Source organism: Scyliorhinus torazame, unplaced genomic scaffold (assembly GCF_047496885.1).
Source record: "Scyliorhinus torazame isolate Kashiwa2021f unplaced genomic scaffold, sScyTor2.1 scaffold_360, whole genome shotgun sequence".
NCBI classification, from domain to species: Eukaryota; Metazoa; Chordata; class Chondrichthyes; order Carcharhiniformes; family Scyliorhinidae; genus Scyliorhinus; species Scyliorhinus torazame.
Window position 1 is genome coordinate 78,493 of NW_027308087.1, and position 19,207 is coordinate 97,699.

Below are 19,207 nucleotides of genomic sequence, written 5' to 3' on the forward strand. Positions count from 1 at the left end.
TCTCCAGCCACCCACATCAATCTTGTAATGCAGATAATTAAACAGAAAACAATGCTATTAATCAGTAGCTGGAACATAAATAGCAAGAAATGCTGGTGGAATGGGTGGTGCAAAAGCTACCAAGTCTTTATTCTGGATAACATGTTTAACTAATCGTTTTAAATGCTTTTTTCAAATTTAGATGACCAAATTCTTTTTTTTTCAAATTAAAGGACAATGTAGCATGGCCAATCCACCTACCCTGCACATCTTTTGTGAGACCCACGCAGACGGGCGAGAATGTGCAAACTCCGCACAGACAGTGAATGATCCAGGGCCGGGATGAAACCCGGATCCTCGGTGCCGTGACGCAGCAGTGCTAACCACTGAATTGTTTTAAACGCTAGGGAGAAATTTCAATTTCAACCTCACTATGATATTGCTCTGTAAATTTTAATGTATTGTTAGCATATTTATGAATATTAATTCATATCTAAACCTTGTACATTGAGAACAAGTTAAATCTCATGATTATTTACTTCCAACAAAAAGTGGGGAATTTAAGAAAATTAATAAATAATTGCACAATAGGCAAAAAAAATGAGCACAGCAATGGAAGCTTGTTAGTACCTTGAAAGAAAAATACCAATTTTAAGCATAAATTTGCATGGGTTTATTTTTTCACAAGTCAGTTAAAGACTGATAAATTGATTAAGACCGATGTCATTTGCTTCTTCACAATACGCCAACCATTAACTGTAATTAACCATACACCGATTCTCTGCACAGTGATGTCTCACCCAGGTAGTTTTGGAAGCAGTTTCTGGTTTGGTTTTGGTTGGGAAACCTGGCATCGAAAGGCGCCGTCTTGTAATTCTGCAACTTGGTCTGGATATCTTCCGCCATCGTGACTGACAAAAGAAACGTGAAATATTTGTATATTTGTTTTAATTAAATGAAGAACAAGCACAACATGTCTTTTGGGAAATGTGCCACTAATTTAACTACAGAGCTTTTTTCTGATGGTGTGACGGCCTTCATAGTGGGCACATCTGGAGTCATTGTGAATCTTGTCTCACCCAGCTCTTCACTCACTTGCTCTTCCTTCCCAATGAAAGGTTTTTGTTGGAGGTTGGTTTCTGTGGCTTTAGACTACTCGCAATTATCACAGCAACAGCCTCCTGCAACATGTAGTGCAGGTGCCCAGCTATGAGCAAGACAGAGATTAAAGTGATCCTTGCAGGCACTGGGATGTATTGGGCTGCGCTTTATCTTTTAGTTTGAACTGAGTACGCCGTTTTATAATTTATTAATAATTCACTAATATCAGAAAACCATCTCGCACCAGCACAGCTTATGGTTTACCCAGATTATTATTTTACTGTTAGTTTGAAAATTCGCAATTCGTTCAAAAACAGAAAAAGTGAATCGATTGCAAAAAAAGAAAATGAAGTAGACCAAGTTCTTCCTTAATTACTTAAATATATGTAATGGACTCAAAGTGTTGTAATTCAAAACTAAAGTTTCTCATCTCTATATGGAGCTGTTTGAGAAAAAAAAGTTGAAATGCAATGTCTCAGGACTAAATATGTCAACTGGAAATTGCCAAAGCATCACCGTATCTATGCTCACACATCATCTACTGAAGTTTAAAATCCTTCTCATCACATAGCAAGAAGATACTACATGATAGAACCTTAAGGAACTACAGGATTGCTAAAATGGTGTAAAAAGTAATCTGATTGTGCTTCTAATGGATTCCCAAAAGGGTACAGATTCTATTTTCTAATTTTAAAACTTAATTTCATTGATAATGGAGAAAAGAACAGTTAGTATAAAATACCTGACAACATTTCAGAGCAAAAACAGCCCAGGGCTATTAATTATGCCTCAAAACCCCCACTGTAAACCCAATCCACTGCAGTAACATCAACACTTAGAACGTCTAAACCCATTTTCAATTTTGATATTGCTGCATCCTACTTAAATTTTTTTCCTGCTTTTTATAAATGTAGAAGCATATTTGTTTTATGTATTTAGTTAAATGTTGACTCGGTGCAGTAACAGCCTGAAGGCTGGGACATAAACAACACACACCAAAGACAGGCCCACATCTGCCTCTCACTCAATCATAATTTTTCCTCTCGATATGCTAAATATATATCCAGTCAGTTTTCACTTCACCATCACTCTTCGATGTGAGGTGATTGCACAGTGGTGATGTTACTGGGATATTAATGCAGACAGCCAGGCTAATGGTTTCCGGATATGGGTCCAAATCCACCATGGCAGCTTGTGGAATTTAAAATCAGTTAACAAACAACAGATTTTTACAGTAACTTCATTGTCGTGTTAATGTAAGCCTACTTGTGACACTAATAAAGATTATTAATGTTATTGTGATGAACGGTTACTGCCTTATCATCATGTAAGGTGATGTCCCCTTTAAGACCAGGCTTGGAACCCTGGGGACTCCGCCTCTGGCTCCGCCCATCTGGGAGCCATACATAAAGGCCTGCCTCATGGTCTGTATAGCAGTCAGCTCTCGTCCAAATCTGTAGCATAGTTATTAGCCTAATAAAGCCTTCTTTACAGTTTAATCTCTAAGCATCATTATTGAGGGTACCTCAATTTATTAGGCTAAACTAGATTCAGGATGGACGCAGGCCTAAAACCAGAGCTCAATCTGGAAGCACGAACGCCGGAGGCAAAGGAAATTTTTAAATACTGGCTGCGGTGCTTCGAGGCCTACCTGGACTCCGCAGAGACTCCCATCCTGGGGCCACGCAAGCTGCGTCTACTCCACGCCCGGGTGAGTCACAGAATCTCCGCCACGCTCGAAAAGGCAACGATTTATGAGGAAGCGATTGAGTTGCTCCGCAAGCGGTTTGTCAAACCCGTCAATGAGGTGCACGCCCGGCATCTGCTCTCTACCTGCCGGCAGCGCTCGGGGGAATCGCTCGACGGGTTTGTTGAGAAACTCACCGCGCTGGCCAGGGACTGTGACCATCAGGATGTGACAGGGGAAGTCCATATGAACCTGCACATCAGAGATTCTTTCGTGTCCGGCATCCGCTCGACCTACATCCGGCAGCGACTGCTCGTAAACGGGGCAAAAGACCTCCAGGAGACGCTAACGCTCGCCTCCTCGCTGAAGGTGGCCCGACATAACTTGGGTACGTACCACGCGGACTCTGCCAGCCCCCCCCGGACTTCCTCAGACTCGCCCGTATTACAGGCCTGTGCCACGCGGCGACCCGCTCACCATGGGGGCACACCTTGCTACTTCTGCGGGCAGGGCCAGCACCCACGCCCACGCTGCCCAGCCCGCTCCGCGATCTGCAGCGACTGCGGGAAGAAAGGGCACTTTGCGAGGGTCTGCCTGGTCAGACCCAGGGGCCAGAAAAACAAAGAACAGCCGGCCCGAAAATCAGGCCCGCAGGCCTCGCAATGCTGCTGCGCACCAACCCGACACGTCCTCTTCTGACGCGTCATCAGCCTCGTGCGAATCATGGGAGCGGCCATCTGGTCGGCGGCCATCTTCTCGACCCGACACGTGCGACCAACGGCAGCGGCCATTTTATGACTCCGACTACCCGCGACTGGGTGCGATCACCCTCTATCAAACTCGGCCAAAACACCTGCAGAACTCCATGATGCAGGTCCAGGTCAACGGGCACGACACTGCATGCCTCTTCGACTCCTGGGGAGCACGGAGATCTTTATCCACCCTGAAACGGTAAGGCGCTGCTCCCTACGCACCCATCCCACATCCCAAACCATAGCCCTCGCATCTGGGTCCCACTCGGTACAAATCACGGGGTACTGTATTGCGGATCTCTCGATCCAGGGTGCCAAATACACCCGTTTCAAATTTTATATCCTCCCTCACCTCTGTGCCCCCCTGCTGCTCGGACTGGATTTCCAGTGCAGCCACAGAAGCCTGACACTGAAGTTCGGGGACCCCTGCCCCCCCCTCACGGTGTGCTGCCTTGCGACACTGAAAGTCGCACCCCCCTCGCTATTCGCTAACCTCACTCCCGACTGTAAGCCCGTCGCCACCAGGAGCCGGCGCTACAGTGCCCAAGATATGGCTTTTATCAAGTCAGAGGTCCAGCGTTTACTGGGAGAGGGGGTCATCGAGGCTAGCAACAGCCCTTGGAGAGCGCAAGTGGTGGTAGTCCGGTCCGGGGAGAAGAAACGGATGGTCGTGGATTATAGCCAGACCATAAACCGATTCACGCAGCTTGATGCGTACCCCCTTCCTCGCATCGTGGAAATGGTAAATCGGATCGCCCAATATCGAGTCTTTTCCACGGTCGACCTCAAATCTGCCTACCACCAGCTCCCCATCCGACCAAAAGACCGCCTCTATACTGCCTTCGAAGCAGCCGGCCGGCTCTTCCACTTCCTCAGGGTCCCCTTTGGTGTCACAAATGGGGTCTCCGTCTTTCAAAGGGCGATGGACCAAATGGTGGACCAGTACGGTTTGCGGGCTACATACCCGTACTTGGACAATGTCACTATCTGCGGCCATGATCAGCAGGACCATGACGCTAACCTCAAAAAGTTCCTCCAGACCGTCCGAGCCCTTAACCTGACCTATAACGAGGGCAAATGCGTTTTCCACACCACCCGGCTGGCCATCTTCGGCTATGTCGTGGAAGACGGGGTCCTAGGTCCCGACCCCGACCGCATGCGCCCCCTTAAGGAACTCCCTCTCCCCCGCAGCCTCAAGGCCCTCAAACGGTGCTTGGGGCTTTTCTCCTATTATGCCCAGTGGGTCCCCAAGTATGCGGACAAAGCCCGCCCACTCCTAAAGACCACCACTTTTCCCCTCTCGGCTGAGGCTCAATTGGCCTTCAACCGCATCAAGGCCGACATCATCAAGGCCGCCATGCACGCGGTGGACGAAACCATCCCTTTCCAGGTAGAGAGCGATGCATTAGACATCGCCCTGGCTGCTACCCTCAATCAAGGAGGCAGACCAGTAGCGTTCTTCTCCCGAACCCTCACCGCCTCCGAGATTCGACACTCTGCAGTCGAAAAGGAGGCACAAGCCATTGTGGAGGCTGTGCGGTGCTGGAGACACTACCTCGCCGGTAGGAGGTTTACCCTCGTCACCGACCAATGGTCGGTCGCCTATATGTTCGATAACACGCAAAGGGGCAAAATAAAAAACGATAAAATTTTGAGGTGGAGGATCGAACTCTCCATCTACTCGTACGATATCAAGTATCGTCCAGGGGAGCTCAACGAGCCCCCAGATGCCCTGTCCCGCGGCACATGCGCCAACGCGCAGGAGGACCGCCTGCAAGCCATCCACAATGACCTCTGCCACCCGGGGGTTACCCGGCTCGTCCATTTCATCAAGTCCCGCAACCTACCTTACTCAACCAAGGAGGTCAAGGCCATGGTCAGGGCCTGCCAGGTCTGTGCGGAGTGCAAACCGCACTTCTATCGGCCAGACAAGGTTCGGCTCGTGAAGGCCTCGGGCCCCTTTGAGCGACTGAGCGTGGACTTCAAGGGGCCCCTCCCGTCCACCAACCGTTATGCCTATTTCCTCACCGTGATCGATGAGTTCTCCCGTTTCCCATTCGCCATTCCCTGCACCGACATGACCTCAGCCACGGTGATTAAGGCACTGCACAGCATCTTCACCCTGTTCGGTTTCCCTGCTTAAATCCACAGCGACCGGGGTACATCGTTCATGAGCGATGAACTGCGTCAGTATCTGCTCAGCAAAGGCATCGCCTCGAGCAGAACGACCAGCTATAACCCACGGGGAAACGGGCAGGTGGAGAGAGAGAACGCGACCGTGTGGAAAGCTGTCCTTCTGGCCCTGCGGTCGAGAAATCTCCCAACCACCCGCTGGCAGGAGGTCCTACCCGATGCCCTACACTCCATTAGGTCACTCCTCTGCACGGCCACAAAGGAGACCCCTCATGAGCGATTGTTTCTCTTCCCCAGGAAGTCTACCTCCGGGGTCTCGCTTCCACCTTGGCTGACGGCTCCGGGACCTGTTCTTCTCCGGAGGCACGCGAGGAGCCATAAAACAGACCCCCTAGTTGAAAAGGTCCGACTGCTCCACGCCAACCCCAGTTACTCCTATGTGGAGTACTCCGTCGGCAGGCAAGATACGGTTTCCCTCCGGGATCTGGCGGCCGCTGGATCCTCCACCACAGACGCCCCTTCCCGCGCCGCTCCCCTGCAGGACCCGTCGCCCCCTACAACACACCCCCTTCCGGCCCTACCACCCGTTGGTGAGCTCCCCCTTTACACACCCCGCCGGCGCCGGCTCCGCTACCCCCGGCCCTGCCTAGTTCCTCTGCCCCGACCCGGACCGAAGCTCCGACCGCTGTGCTCCCGGATGTGCCCTCAACCGGGACGTCCGTGCCCGCCGCACCACCGCCCGAACTGAGAAGATCGAGGAGGACGATCCGGCCGCCGAGACGGATGGACCTATGATGGCACTTCACCCCCGCCGGACTCCTTTTTAAACAGGGGGTGAATGTGATGAACGGTTACTGCCTTATCATCATGTAAGGCGATGTCCCCTTTAAGACCAGGCTTGGAACCCTGGGGACTCCGCCTCTGGCTCCGCCCATCTGGGAGCCATACATAAAGGCCTGCCTCATGGTCTGTATAGCAGTCAGCTCTCGTCCAAATCTGTAGCATAGTTATTTGCCTAATAAAGCCTTCTTTACAGTTTAATCTCTAAGCATCATTATTGAGGGTACCTCAGTTATAAAAGTCTGGAATTAAAAGCTAGTATCAGTATAGATGGTGGCTGTAGGGAAAAATTGTGATAACATGAAAGAATATAAAGGAAATCCCATAAATTGGAATGTGTTCAATTGGTTTTATGTTTTTTAAAACTATTTAAAAATGGAAACTGTTTAATGACAGGGACAGACTTGCCAGGTTTTTTAAAATAAATTTAGTGTACCCAATTCATTTTTTTCCATACAAGGGGCTAAATTGTGTGTTCAATCCACCTACCCTGCACATCTTTTGGGTTGTGGGGACGAAACCCACGCAAACACAGGGAGAATGTGCAAACTCCACATGAACAGTGACCGAGAGCCGGAGTCGAACCTGGGACCTCGGCGCCGTGAGGCAGCAGGGCTAACCCACTGCGCCACCGTGCTGCCTGACTTGCCAGGTTAATGGAACTAGAGCTTTTGATAACTCATTGGAACTTGATGAGCCTAGCAACACTGCAAACAGTTTACAGAAAGCAAGTTGGTCACATTGGAGAACAGGACATCAACGCTTTGAGCAAGATATCTTAGATTCAAAAGAGGAGACAAGGTGTGAACCTTGCAATTACATTCTAAAAGATGGACTATTCCTCTTAATTGATGGGTCAGTTACGAGGGGACACAAGTTCATGGTGAGGGGCAGGAGGTTTGGCGGGGTTTTGAGGAAAAACGTTTTTACCCAGAGGGTTGTGACAGTCTAACAAACACTGCCTGGGAGGGTGGTAGAGGCAGTTGCCTCACAACCTTTAAAAGGTAACATTCAAGGCTATGGGCCAAGTGCTGGCAAATGGGATTAAATAGGCAGGTCAGGTATTTTTCATGCGTTGGTGCAGACTCAATGAGCCAAAGGCCCTCTTCTGCCTGTATTATTCAGTGACTCACAAAATGAAGGTAATTAAGTTTGACTTCTGAAGAGGTTAGTTCAGATAAAGGAAGATCAAAAGGAGAAAATGGTATGTCAGAGGCAATTCAATCAATTTAAAGGAGCCATTTTAAGATGTCAGCCCACGGCAGGAGTAGCTGTTTGAACTCCCAATGATCAGTTCCACGGAAGAAAGCCTGGTTGAAAAAACAGTTGTTTTGTGCTACGTCAGAGGCAATCCCATATAACTACCTGGCGTGGTCACTGTCACTGGATTTTGCTTATAGTTTTACAATCCTAAATGTTATTTGGGGAGAATTGGCTCTGAAGTTAAGGTAATACAGGTGTTGGAACTGGGGATACTGTGTATATAGTGGACTTTATTGTTTATTATATTGTTTAGTAAATATTTTATCTAAAATCATGGCAAAACCATCTAGGACATCATTCTCTGGTTTTCAAATTGTTCCTCACATTATATCAAATTGCAAAACATGGTTGTGGACAGATGTTTCAAGTTTCCCTTCTGGGATTTGGAATACTCTGGTGCTTATCATCAGCCATGCTCTTAGCAGGGACCATGAAACCATTGTCAACTGTCATTAAAAAAAGACCCATCAGCTTCACTTATGGAAGGAAATCTGAGATCCTTACTCGGTCTGACCTCAGGCACACAGCAATGTGATTGACTCTATCATGGTCTCACAAGACATTCAGTTCTATCAAACCACTACGAAGCCTACAGAAAGGAATGAAACCAAATGGATCACCCAGCATTGGCACAGGCATTGGAAGGGACAACAGTAAACCCAGCCCTGCTGTCCCTGCAAATTCCTTTTTACTAACATCTGAGGGTTGTGCCAAAATTGGGAGAGCTGTCTCTCAGCCTGGTCAAGCAACAGTGAGTCTGATTATGTCAGACTGAATCATAACTTAAAAGCAATATCCCAGACACCACCATAAGACAGATATAAGGAGACATTTCTTCACCCAAAGAGTGGTGAGCCTGTGGAATTCATTAGCACAGGAAGTAGTTGCTGCTAAAACATTGAATATATTCAAGCAGCGGCTAGACATAGCACTTGGGGAGAATGGGATCAAAGGCTTTGGGGAGAAATCAGGATTAGGCTATTGAGTTGGATGATCAGCCATGATCGCGCTAAATGGTGGAGCAGGTTCCAAGGGCCAAAAGGCCTCCTCCTATCTTCTATGTATCTATGTATCACCATCCCTAAGTATGTCCTGTCCCACTGGGACAATGATATATACAGTCAGGAGAGAGTTTACCTGGGAGTCTTTAACATCAACCCCGATCCCATGAAGTCTCATGACACTGGGTCAAAACATGGAGAAGGAACCCTCCTACTAAATACCTTCCCCCCTGAGCTGATAATCAATTCTCCTCCATGTTGAACACCACTTGGAGGAAGCACAGAGGGTGTCCAGTGCACAGAATGTACTCTTGAGTGGGGAACCTGAATGTCCATCACCAAGAGTGGCTTGGAAGCAGCAATACTGACTGGGTTCAAAAGGACATAACTGCTGGACTGGGTCTGTAGCAGGTGGTGAGGGGAAACATATTTGACCTAATCCTCGCCAATCTACTTCTTGCAGATGCATTTGTCTATGACTTTCTGGGTAGCAGTGACCATCACACAGAGACACAAATCCCATCTTCACATTGAGGATCCCCTCCAGCATACTATGTGGTACTAACACCCTGCTAAATGGAATAGATTTCGAACAGATCTAGCAGCTCAAGACTGAGCATCCATGAAACGCTGTGGACCATCAGCAGCAACAGAATTCATAGAATCATGGAATTTACAGTGCAGAAGCAGGCCACTCAGCCCATCGAGCACATCTATAACCTCATGGTTCAGCATATCCCCCCATCCCCCATCCCCCCCCCCCCCCCCCCTCACTGTACCATTACCACCAAGCCAGGGATCAACCCTGGTTCAATGAAGAGTGCAGGGCAACATGCCAGGAGCAGCATCAAGCATAGCAAAAAATGAGGTGTCAACCTGGTGAAACTACAACACAGGATTACTTGCACACCAAGCAACATAGGCAGCAAGTTATAGAGCTAAGCAATCACACAACGAACAGATCAGATCTAAACTCTGCAGTCCTGCCACATTCACTTGTGAATGGTGGTGAACAATCAGACTCACTGAAGGAGAATGCTCCACAAATATCCCCATCCTCAATGATGGAGGAGCCCAGCACATCAGTGAGAAAGAGAAGGCTGAAGCATTCACAACAAATTTCAGCCAGACATGCCAGTGAATGATCTATTCTGGGCTCCTCCAGCGGTCCCAGAACCACAGATGCCAGTCTTCAACCAACTCAATTCATTCCACATGATATCAAGAAATGGCTGAAGGCACTGGATACTGCAAAGGATATGGACCCTGACAATATTCCAGCAATAGTTCTGAAGATTTGTGCTCCAGAACCTGCCGCACCCCGAACCAAACTGTCCCAGTACATCTAAGACACTGGCATTTACCCGGCAATGTGGAAAATTGCCCAAGTATGTCATGTACACAATTTAATCTCCATTACCAGAAAAGGGGTCATCAACAGTGTTGTCACGTGGCACCTGCTTAGCAATAGCCTGCTCACTGATGCTCAGTTTGGGTTCCATCAGGGTCACGCAGCTTCTGGCATAATTGCAGCCTTGGTTCAAACATGAATAAAAGAGCTGAACTCCAGAGGTTAGGAGGTGAGGTGAGAGTGACTGCTCTAGACATCAAGGCAGCATTTGACCGAGTGTAATATCAAGGAGCCCAAGGAAAACTGGAGTCAATGGGAATTGGGGAGAATTCTCCACTAGTTGGAGTCACACCCAGCACAAAGGAAGATAGTTGTTCCTGGACATCACTGCAGGAGTCCCTCAGGGTAGTGACCTAGACCCAACCATCTTCAGCTGCTTCATCAATGTACTTCCTTCCATCAAATAGTCAGAAGTGGGGATGTTCGCTGATGACTGAAAAATGTTCAGCACCATTCGGAACTCCTCAGATACTGAAGCAGGGGCGAAATTCTCCCCCAACGGCGCGATGTCCGCCGACTGGCGCCAAAAACGGCGCCAATCAGACGGGCATCGTGCCGGCCCAAAGGTGCGGAATGCTCCACATCTTTGGGGGCCGAGCCCCAACATTGAGGGGCTAGGCCGGCGCCGGAGGGATTTCCGCCCCGCCAGCTGGCGGAAATGGCGTTTGGTGCCCCGCCAGCTGGCGCGGAAATGCGGCGCATGCGCGGGAGCGTCAGCGGCCGCCGACAGTTTCCCGCGCATGCGCAGTGGGGAGAGTCTCTTCCGCCTCCGCCATGGTGGAAACCGTGGCGGAGGCGGAAGGCAAAGAGTGCCCCCACGGCACAGGCCTGCCCGCGGATCGATGGGCCCCGATCGCGGGCCAGGCCACCGTGGGGGCACCCCCCGGGGTCAGATCGACCCGCGCCCCCCCCAGGACCCCGGAGCCCGCCCACGCCGCCTGGTCCCGCCGGTAAATACCAGCTTTGATTTACGCCGGCGGGACAGGCAATTTCTGGGGGGGACTTCGGCCCATCCGGGCCGGAGAATTGAGCGGGGGGTCCCGCCAACAGGCGCGGCCCGATTCCCGCCCCCGCCCAAACTCCGGTACCGGAGACTTCAGCGGGGGCAGGGGCGGGATTCACAGCGGCCAACGGCCATTCTCCGACCCGGCGGGGGGTCGGAGAATGACGCCCACTGAAGCAGTCCATGTTCATATGCAGCAAGACCTGGACAATACCCACGCTGGATCCCCCCAATCAACATCCTTGGGGTTACTAGTGACCAGACGCTGAACTGGGCTAGCCATATAAATACTGTGGCTACAAGAGCAGGTCAGAGGCTTGTAGCGCACAATGACTTACGAGAGAGACGAGTAGAGATGAAGTCGATGAGGCTTTATTGAGCGAGACTTGTCCCCAGCAGTTCAGCAACAGAATGGAGCGGCGGGGAGAAGCCCGGGTTCTTATACTCCGCCTTCAGGGCGGAGCCAGGAGTCAACAGCCAACCAGGACCCGGGATCTGTCAGCCAATAGCATCACGGCTTCACAGTCCCACATGACCCCTAATACATACTACCTTATTCACCCCTTGTTAAAAAGGAACCCGGCTGGGTGGTGGTTCGCATGGTGGTAGGGGTTTACAAGGCTGGTCCTGGGAGGAAAATTTTGGGCATGTCATTACAGTTTTCGTCCTACACTGGGCTATGTACAAGATTTGTGAAACTATTTACAATATTAGTAAGAGGAAAAAAAATGTTTGTTACAGTCCAACAACATTCTTGGTGTCACGCCGATGCCACGAGTCGAGCGGGCGGTCTGGTCTTCCTCGTCGATCGCCTCAGCCCCGGTGGTGGTGCAGGTGCTTGTTCCGGCGTTGTCGTCTCCGGGAGCATTTCGGTGTTTGTTCCTGTTTCACTCCTGGGCGGACACGGGAGGAGGACCGATCCTCCCGGGAAGGGGGTGGTCGCGGGGTGCGCCGGTGGCAGGGAAGGGATGATCGGTGTCGGGGGGTTCGTGTGTTGCCGGAGGGGGCCAGGTCTCGCAGGGAGACTGTGTCCTGTCGGCCGTCGGGGTACGCCACGTAGGCGTACTGCGGGTTCGCATGGAGGAGGTGAACCCTCTCGACCAACGGGTCCGACTTGTGCGCCCGCACATGTTTCCAGAGCAAGATGGGTCCTGGGGCCGCCAGCCAGGTCGGCAGCGACGTTCCGGAGGAGGACTTCCTGGGGAAGACAAGGAGGCGCCAATGAGGCGTTTGGTTAGTGCTAGTACACAGCAGCGACCGGATGGAGTGGAGAGTGTCCGGGAGGACCTCCTGCCACCGGGAAACTGGGAGATCCCTGGACCATAGGGCCAGTAGGACGGTCTTCCAGACCGTGCCGTTCTCCCTCTCTACTTGCCCGTTCCCCCAGGGGTTGTAGCTGGTCATCCTGCTCGAGGCTATGCCCTTGCTGAGCAGGAACTGGCGCAGCTCGTCACTCATGAAGGAGGACCCCCTGTCGCTATGGATATATGCGGGGCAACCGAACAGTGTGAATATGGTGCCAAGGGCTTTAATGACTGTGGCCGCTGTCATGTCGGGGCAGGGGATGGCGAAGGGGAAACGGGAGTACTCGTCCACCACGTTCAGGAAGTATGTGTTGCGGTCGGTGGAGGGGAGGGGCCCTTTGAAATCCAGACTGAGGCGTTCAAAGGGGCGGGAAGCCTTGATCAGGTGCGCTCTATCCGGCCTGAAAAAGTGCGGTTTGCACTCTGCGCAGATGTGGCAGTTCCTTGGGACTGTACGGACCTCCTCCACAGAGTAGGGGAGGTTGCGGGACTTTATAAAATGGTAGAACCGAGTGACCCCCGGGTGGCAGAGGTCCTCGTGGAGGGTTTGGAGACGGTCTATTTGTGCGTTGGCACATGTGCCGCGGGATAGGGCATCGGACGGCTCGTTCAGCTTTCCGGGACGGTACAAGATCTCGTAGTTGAAGGTGGAGAGGTCGATCCTCCACCTTAAGATCTTGTCATTTTTAATTTTGCCCCGCTGTGCATTATCGAACATGAAGGTTGGTCGGTGAGGAGAGTGAATCTCCTGCCGGCCAGGTAATGCCTCCAATGTCACACAGCTTCCACTATGGCTTGGGCTTCCTTTTCCACTGAGGAGTGGTGGATTTCTGAGGCGTGGAGGGTTCGGGAGAAGAAGGCCACGGGTCTGCCCGCTTGGTTAAGGGTGGCCGCCAGAGCTACGTCGGATGCGTCGCTCTCGACCTGGAAGGGGAGGGACTCGTCGATGGCTTGCATCGTGGCCTTTGCGATATCCGCTTTGATGCGGCTGAAGGCCTGGCGAGCCTCTGTCGACAGCGGGAAGGTAGTGGTCTGTATTAGCGGGCGGGCCTTGTCTGCATACTGGGGGACCCACTGGGCGTAATATGAAAAGAACCCCAGGCAACGTTTCAGGGCTTTGGAGCAGTGGAGAAGGGGAAATTCCACGAGGGGGCGCATGCGTTCGGGGTCGGGGCCTATTATCCCATTGCGCACTACGTATCCCAGGATGGCCAACCGGTTTGTGCTAAAGACGCACTTTTCCTCGTTGTATGTGAGGTTCAAGGCGTTAGCGGTCTGGAGGAATTTTTGGAGGTTGGCGTCGTGGTCATGCTGATCGTGGCCGCAGATGGTTACATTATCGAGATCCGGGAACGTGGCCTGCAACCCGTGCTGGTCAACCATGCGGCCCATCTCCCGTTGGAAGACCAAGACCCCGTTCGTGACACCAAATGGGACCCTTAGGAAGTGGTATAGACGCCCGTCTGCCTCGAAGGCTGTGTACTTGCGGTCACCTGGGCGGATGGGGAGCTGGTGGTAGGCGGACTTGAGGTCCACGGTGGAGAAAACCTTATACTGGGCAATCCGATTTACCATGTCGGATATGCGGGGGAGAGAGTACGCATCTAGCTGTGTGTACCTGTTGATGGTCTGGCTATAGTCTATGACCATCCTTTGCTTCTCCCCGGTCTATACTACTACCACCTGGGCTCTCCAGGGACTATTGCTGGCCTGGATTATGCCTTCCTTCAGCAGCCGCTGGACTTCAGACCGAATAAATATCCGGTCCTGGGCGCTGTACCGTCTGCTCCTAGTGGCGACGGGTTTGCAATCCGGGGTGAGGTTTGCAAACAAGGACGGCGGTTCAACCTTGAGGGTTGCCAGGCTGCAGATAGTGAGTGGGAGTATTGGGCCGCCGAATTGAAATGTTAGGCTCTGCAGGTTACACTGGAAATCTAATCCCAGTAATGTGGGCGCGTAGAGTTGGGGAAGGACGTAGAGCCTGTAGTTTTTAAACTCCCTTCTTTGCACCGTTAGGTTCGCGATGCAGAACCCTTTGATCTCTACGGAGTGGGATCCTGCAGATAGGGAAATCTTTTGCGTACTTGGATGGATGGTCAGAAAACAGCGTCTTACCGTGTCGGGGTGAATGAAACTTTCGGTGCTCCCGGAGTCGATCAGGCATGATGTCTCATGTCCGTTGATCAGCGCCGTTGTTGTCGTTGTCTGGAGCGTCCGGGGCCGTGATTGATCCAGCGTCACCGAAGCCAGTCGTGGTCGTAGTGTCTCGGCGTCTTCTTTGGACCCCGTGGAGCCGTCGATGCTGGGGTCCTTTGTTGTCATCCAAGATGGCGGCGTCCATGAATCGCACGCGGCTGGGGGTGGACAAAATGGCCACCCCCATGGATCGCACGTGGTCGGGGGTGGACAAAATGGCCGCCCCATGAATCGCACGTGGCTGGGGAGTCACAAGATGGCGGCGCCCATCCCCCCCTCGTGGTGGCCGGGACCCAAAATGGGGGTTTGGGGGGCACATGGGGCACTGGGGGGGGTTGGGGAGCGTTTGTGATGCGCTGGGCTCGTTCTTCTCCGGGGATTGCGGCGACCCCCCGGGACCGGCACACAGCCGCGTAATGGCCCTTCTTGCCGCAGCTTTTGCAGATAGCTGCGCGGGCCGGGCAGCGCTGCCGGGGGTGTTTCGCTTGCCCGCAGAAATAGCAGCGGGCCCCCCCGGGATGATCTGGCGCTTTAACCGTGCAAGCCTGTGAGGGAGGCGGGTGGGGGGGGGTTGTCGCGACGGGGGTCCATGGAGCCCAAGGGGCTGCCGCGCGGTCGGGGCCGTAGGCGTTTTGCGAGGCCACATCTAGGGCAGCTGCAATGGCCCGTGCCTCTGAGAGTCCTAGCGACTCTTTTTCTAAAAGTCTTTGGCGGATTTGGGGAGAGTTCATACCTGCCACAAATGCATTGCGAATTAGCATGTCCGTGTGTTCAATCACGTTCACCGGCGGGCAGCTGCAGCCCCGTCACAAAATTAGCAGCGCGGCGTAGAATTCCTCTAACGATTCTCCGGGACTTTGCCGTCTCGTTGCGAGTTGGTAACGTGCGTAGACCTGGTTCACGGGGCAAACGTAAATGCTCTTCAGTGCTGCGAGCGCCGTCGGGAAATCCTCTGCGTCTTCTATGAGAGGGTAAATTTCCGGGCTTACCCTCGAATGCAGGACCTGCATTTTCTGGTCTTCTGTGATCCGGCCGGGGGCCGTTCGGAGGTAGCCTTCGAAAGAAGCTTGCCAGTGTTTAAAAACTGCTGCCGAGTTCGCTGCGTGGGGGCTGATCCGCAGGCATTCCGGGGCGATCCGGAGCTCCATAGTCCTTTAAGCTCGCTCAATAAATTGTAGCGCACAATGACTTACGAGAGAGACGAGTACAGATGAAGTCGATGAGGCGAGACTTGTCCCCAGCAGTTCAGCAACAGAATGGAGCAGCGGGGAGAAGCCCGGGTTCTTATACTCCGCCTTCAGGGCGGAGCCAGGAGTCAACAGCCAACCAGGACCCGGGATCTGTCAGCCAATAGCATCACGGCTTCACAGTCCCACATGACCCCTAATACATACTACCACAAGGCTGAGAATCCTGTGGGAAGTAATTCACCTCCTGATCCTCCAAAGCCTGTCCATCATCTACAAGGCACAAGTCAGGGGCCTGATGGAATACTCCTCGTTTGCCTGGATGTGTGCAGCTCCAACAACACAAGAAGCTCAACACCAACCAGGACTAAGCAGCCCGCTTGATTAACACCTCATTCACAAACATTCACTCCCTCCACCACTGATGTACAGAGGCAGCCAGTTTTGTGTACCATCTGCAAGATGCACTGCAGTAACTCACCAAGGCTCCTTAAGACAGCGCCCTCCAAACCCATGATCACTACCAAGGACAAGGGCAGCAGATACATAGGAGCATCCCCACCTGGAAGTTCTCCTCCAAACCATTCATCATTCTGACTTGGAAATATATCCCGTTCCTTCACTGTCACTGGGTCAAATCCTGGAACTCCCTCCCTAATAGCACAGTGGGTATACCTACACCACATGGACTGCGGCGGTTCAAGAAGGCACCTCACCACCACCTTCTCAAGGGCAACTAGGGATGAGGAATAAATGCTGGCCTAGCCAGTGACACTCATGTCCCATGGATGATTATAAAAAATATTCTACCTCTTAGGAATATAGAGAGTCAGAGAGATCTGGGCGTGCAGGTCCACAGATCTTTGAAGGTGACCACACAAGTGGACAAGGTGGTCAAGAAAGCATACGGAATGCTTGCCTTCATTGGACGGGGCATCGCGTATAAAAACTGGCAAGTCATGCTACAGTTGTATAGAACCTTCGTAAGGCTGCACTTGGAATATTATGCACAATTCTGGTCACCGCACTACCAGAAGGATGTGGAGGCTTTGGAGAGGGTGCAGAGGAGGTTTACCAGGATGTTGCCTGGTCTGGAGGGTGTTAGCTATGTGGAGAGGGTGAATAGACTCGCTCTGTTTTCATTAGGAAGACAGAGGTTGAGGGGTGACCTGATAACAGAATCATAGAATTTACAGTGCAGAAGGAGGCCATTCGGCCCATCGAGTTTGTACTGGCCCTTGGAAATAGCACCCTACCTAAGCCCACACCTCCACCCTATCCCTGTAACCAAGTAGCCCCACCCAACCTTTTGTTTGGACATTAAGGGCAATTTAGCATGGCCAATCCACCTAACCACATCTTTGGACTGTGTGAGGAAACCGGAGCACCCGGAGGAAACCCACGCAGACACGGGGAGAACGTGCAGACTCTGCACAGACAGTGACCCAAGCAGGGAATCGTACCTGGGACCCTGGAGCTGTGAAGCAACTGTGCTAACCACTGTGCTACCATGCTGCCTGATAGAGGTCTACAAGATAATGAGGGGCCTGGATAGAGTGGATAGGCAGGCACTCTTTCCCAGGGTGGAGGGGTCAGTCACCAGGGGCATAGGTTTAGGGTCTATGGGGCAATGTTTAGAGGAGATGTGCGAGGCAGGTTTTTTACGCAGAGGGTGGTGATGCCTGGGACGATTTGCCAGGGGAGGTTGTGGAAGCAGATACATTAACGGCGTTCAAAAGGCATCTTGACAAACACATGGATAGGATGGATATAGGGGGAAACGGCACAAGGAAGTGCTGAGGGTTTTGGCAAAGGTTGGTATCATGACTGGTACAGGCTTGGAGGGTCGAAGGGCCTGTTCCTGTGCTGTATTGGTCCTTGTTCTTTTAATCAATTTTCCCAGCCATAGATTAGAATGTCCGTGATTCCCTCTTCACCAACTGTATCATAACTCAACTAACCCAACACACAACCGGAATCATGGCCTCTATCCTCATTGTTTCTGTATTGAACAGAGGTGCCAAATGCAGCCGGGTCCTACCTTATGACACGATTAACAACACAGATATCAAAAGTTGGGCGATTCTGCTGTGTCTGCACTTTGCTTTATAAATTAACAGAAATACTGAATGCTGCTGTGAAAAAAAATAAAAGCTTGGAAATTAACCAGCCAATGTCGATGATTAGGTTGTATATTTAACGTTTTCTATTTACCGTTTTACACAGCTATTTTCACACACAATCTCTCAACATCCATTGTTTATCAACTCATTCCTGAGCTGTTGACATCGCTGTCGTGGTCAAAACTGATACTGAGAAGGGCCAACGAGGAGGAACTAAAATACGGAAATATCCACTTTAATTTTGTAACTGGGTAGAAATGGGACGGTAAAGTGTTCTGACTTATTAGGCGAGTTATATGAAATGGTAACATGTAAGATATAGTTTCACTGTCGGATCAAAGGTCTCCGGTAGACCTTTCATAGTCTAAACCGGTCTGTTTAGTTGAATAATTGTCGAGTCATATTGCCTGAATACAATAAGGCGCTGATCACAATAAAGTGGCAGATCTGAACCGAAAGTAGCCGGAGTTCATAATCCTCGAACACATTGAAAGAAGCTTAAAAAACACTGCCAAAGTGTTTGACTTGAAACTACTTAATGCACCGAATAAGTCATTACTTACTTTCAGTTCAAAGCGACGAGAAATGTACAATAGAAGAAACAGGTTGACTTCCCTGTTTGTGAAATGTGGCAGGTCCGTGCCTGATCAATATCACTGCATGGCGGACAGGAAACTAATCCTCACAGCCACACCTTAACTACTTCTAAATAATTCAAAATCCAATGACCGATTTGTGATTGACTTAACTACTGATGTGGTCCGAACGTGAAACAAATTTGCAAATGCATTTTAAATATTGTTATAATGTAAAGGAAGTGCAAGATCCCGGAACAGGAATTTAAGAATCAGCAGCTTGTATTCAGATTTCGCAATTATGAATGCAACATGCCCCTACAAAATATGTGATGGTAATGTTAAAGAAATGTGTGAAAGCCTGTGTCCTGGAGGTGAACTATTCCATATAGGATATTAACTATTCCCTACAGGATATTAACAAGGATATGAACTATAGCTGTCGGATTACTACAACTCAGAGCAATTTAAGTCCCTTAAAAAACAATTAAGATAGAACCAAAATAGAAAATACTGAACAATTTCGGCAGGTCTGACAGCATCTGTGGAGAGTAAAGAGAGAAGAGAGCTAACGTTTTGAGTCTGGATGATTCTTTGTCAAAGCTGACAAAGCTAAATTAAGATAGAATCTTGGAAATTGTAAACCCATGTT

General features: G+C 50.8%; 1 protein-coding gene across 3 annotated transcripts in view; it reads right to left on the bottom strand.

The window, feature by feature from the left end:
* LOC140406207 (cytochrome c oxidase subunit 6B1-like) overlaps positions 1–18,772 on the bottom strand; it is a 41,274-nt gene extending 22,502 nt beyond the window's left edge. Inside the window, exons 1-2 of one of the 3 annotated variants that reach the window (XM_072494348.1) lie at positions 18,544–18,772; positions 780–890 (exon numbers count right to left, since the gene is read on the bottom strand). In XM_072494348.1, coding sequence (XP_072350449.1) covers positions 780–885 — 106 coding nt within the window. In that variant the 5' untranslated portion in view covers positions 886–890; positions 18,544–18,772. Of the gene's footprint in view, positions 1–779; positions 891–17,898; positions 17,997–18,071; positions 18,091–18,543 lie in introns of those variants that run through there. The other 2 variants (XM_072494350.1, XM_072494349.1) reach the window with 2 other exon arrangements.
* Between the last annotated feature and the right edge of the window lie 435 nt (positions 18,773–19,207).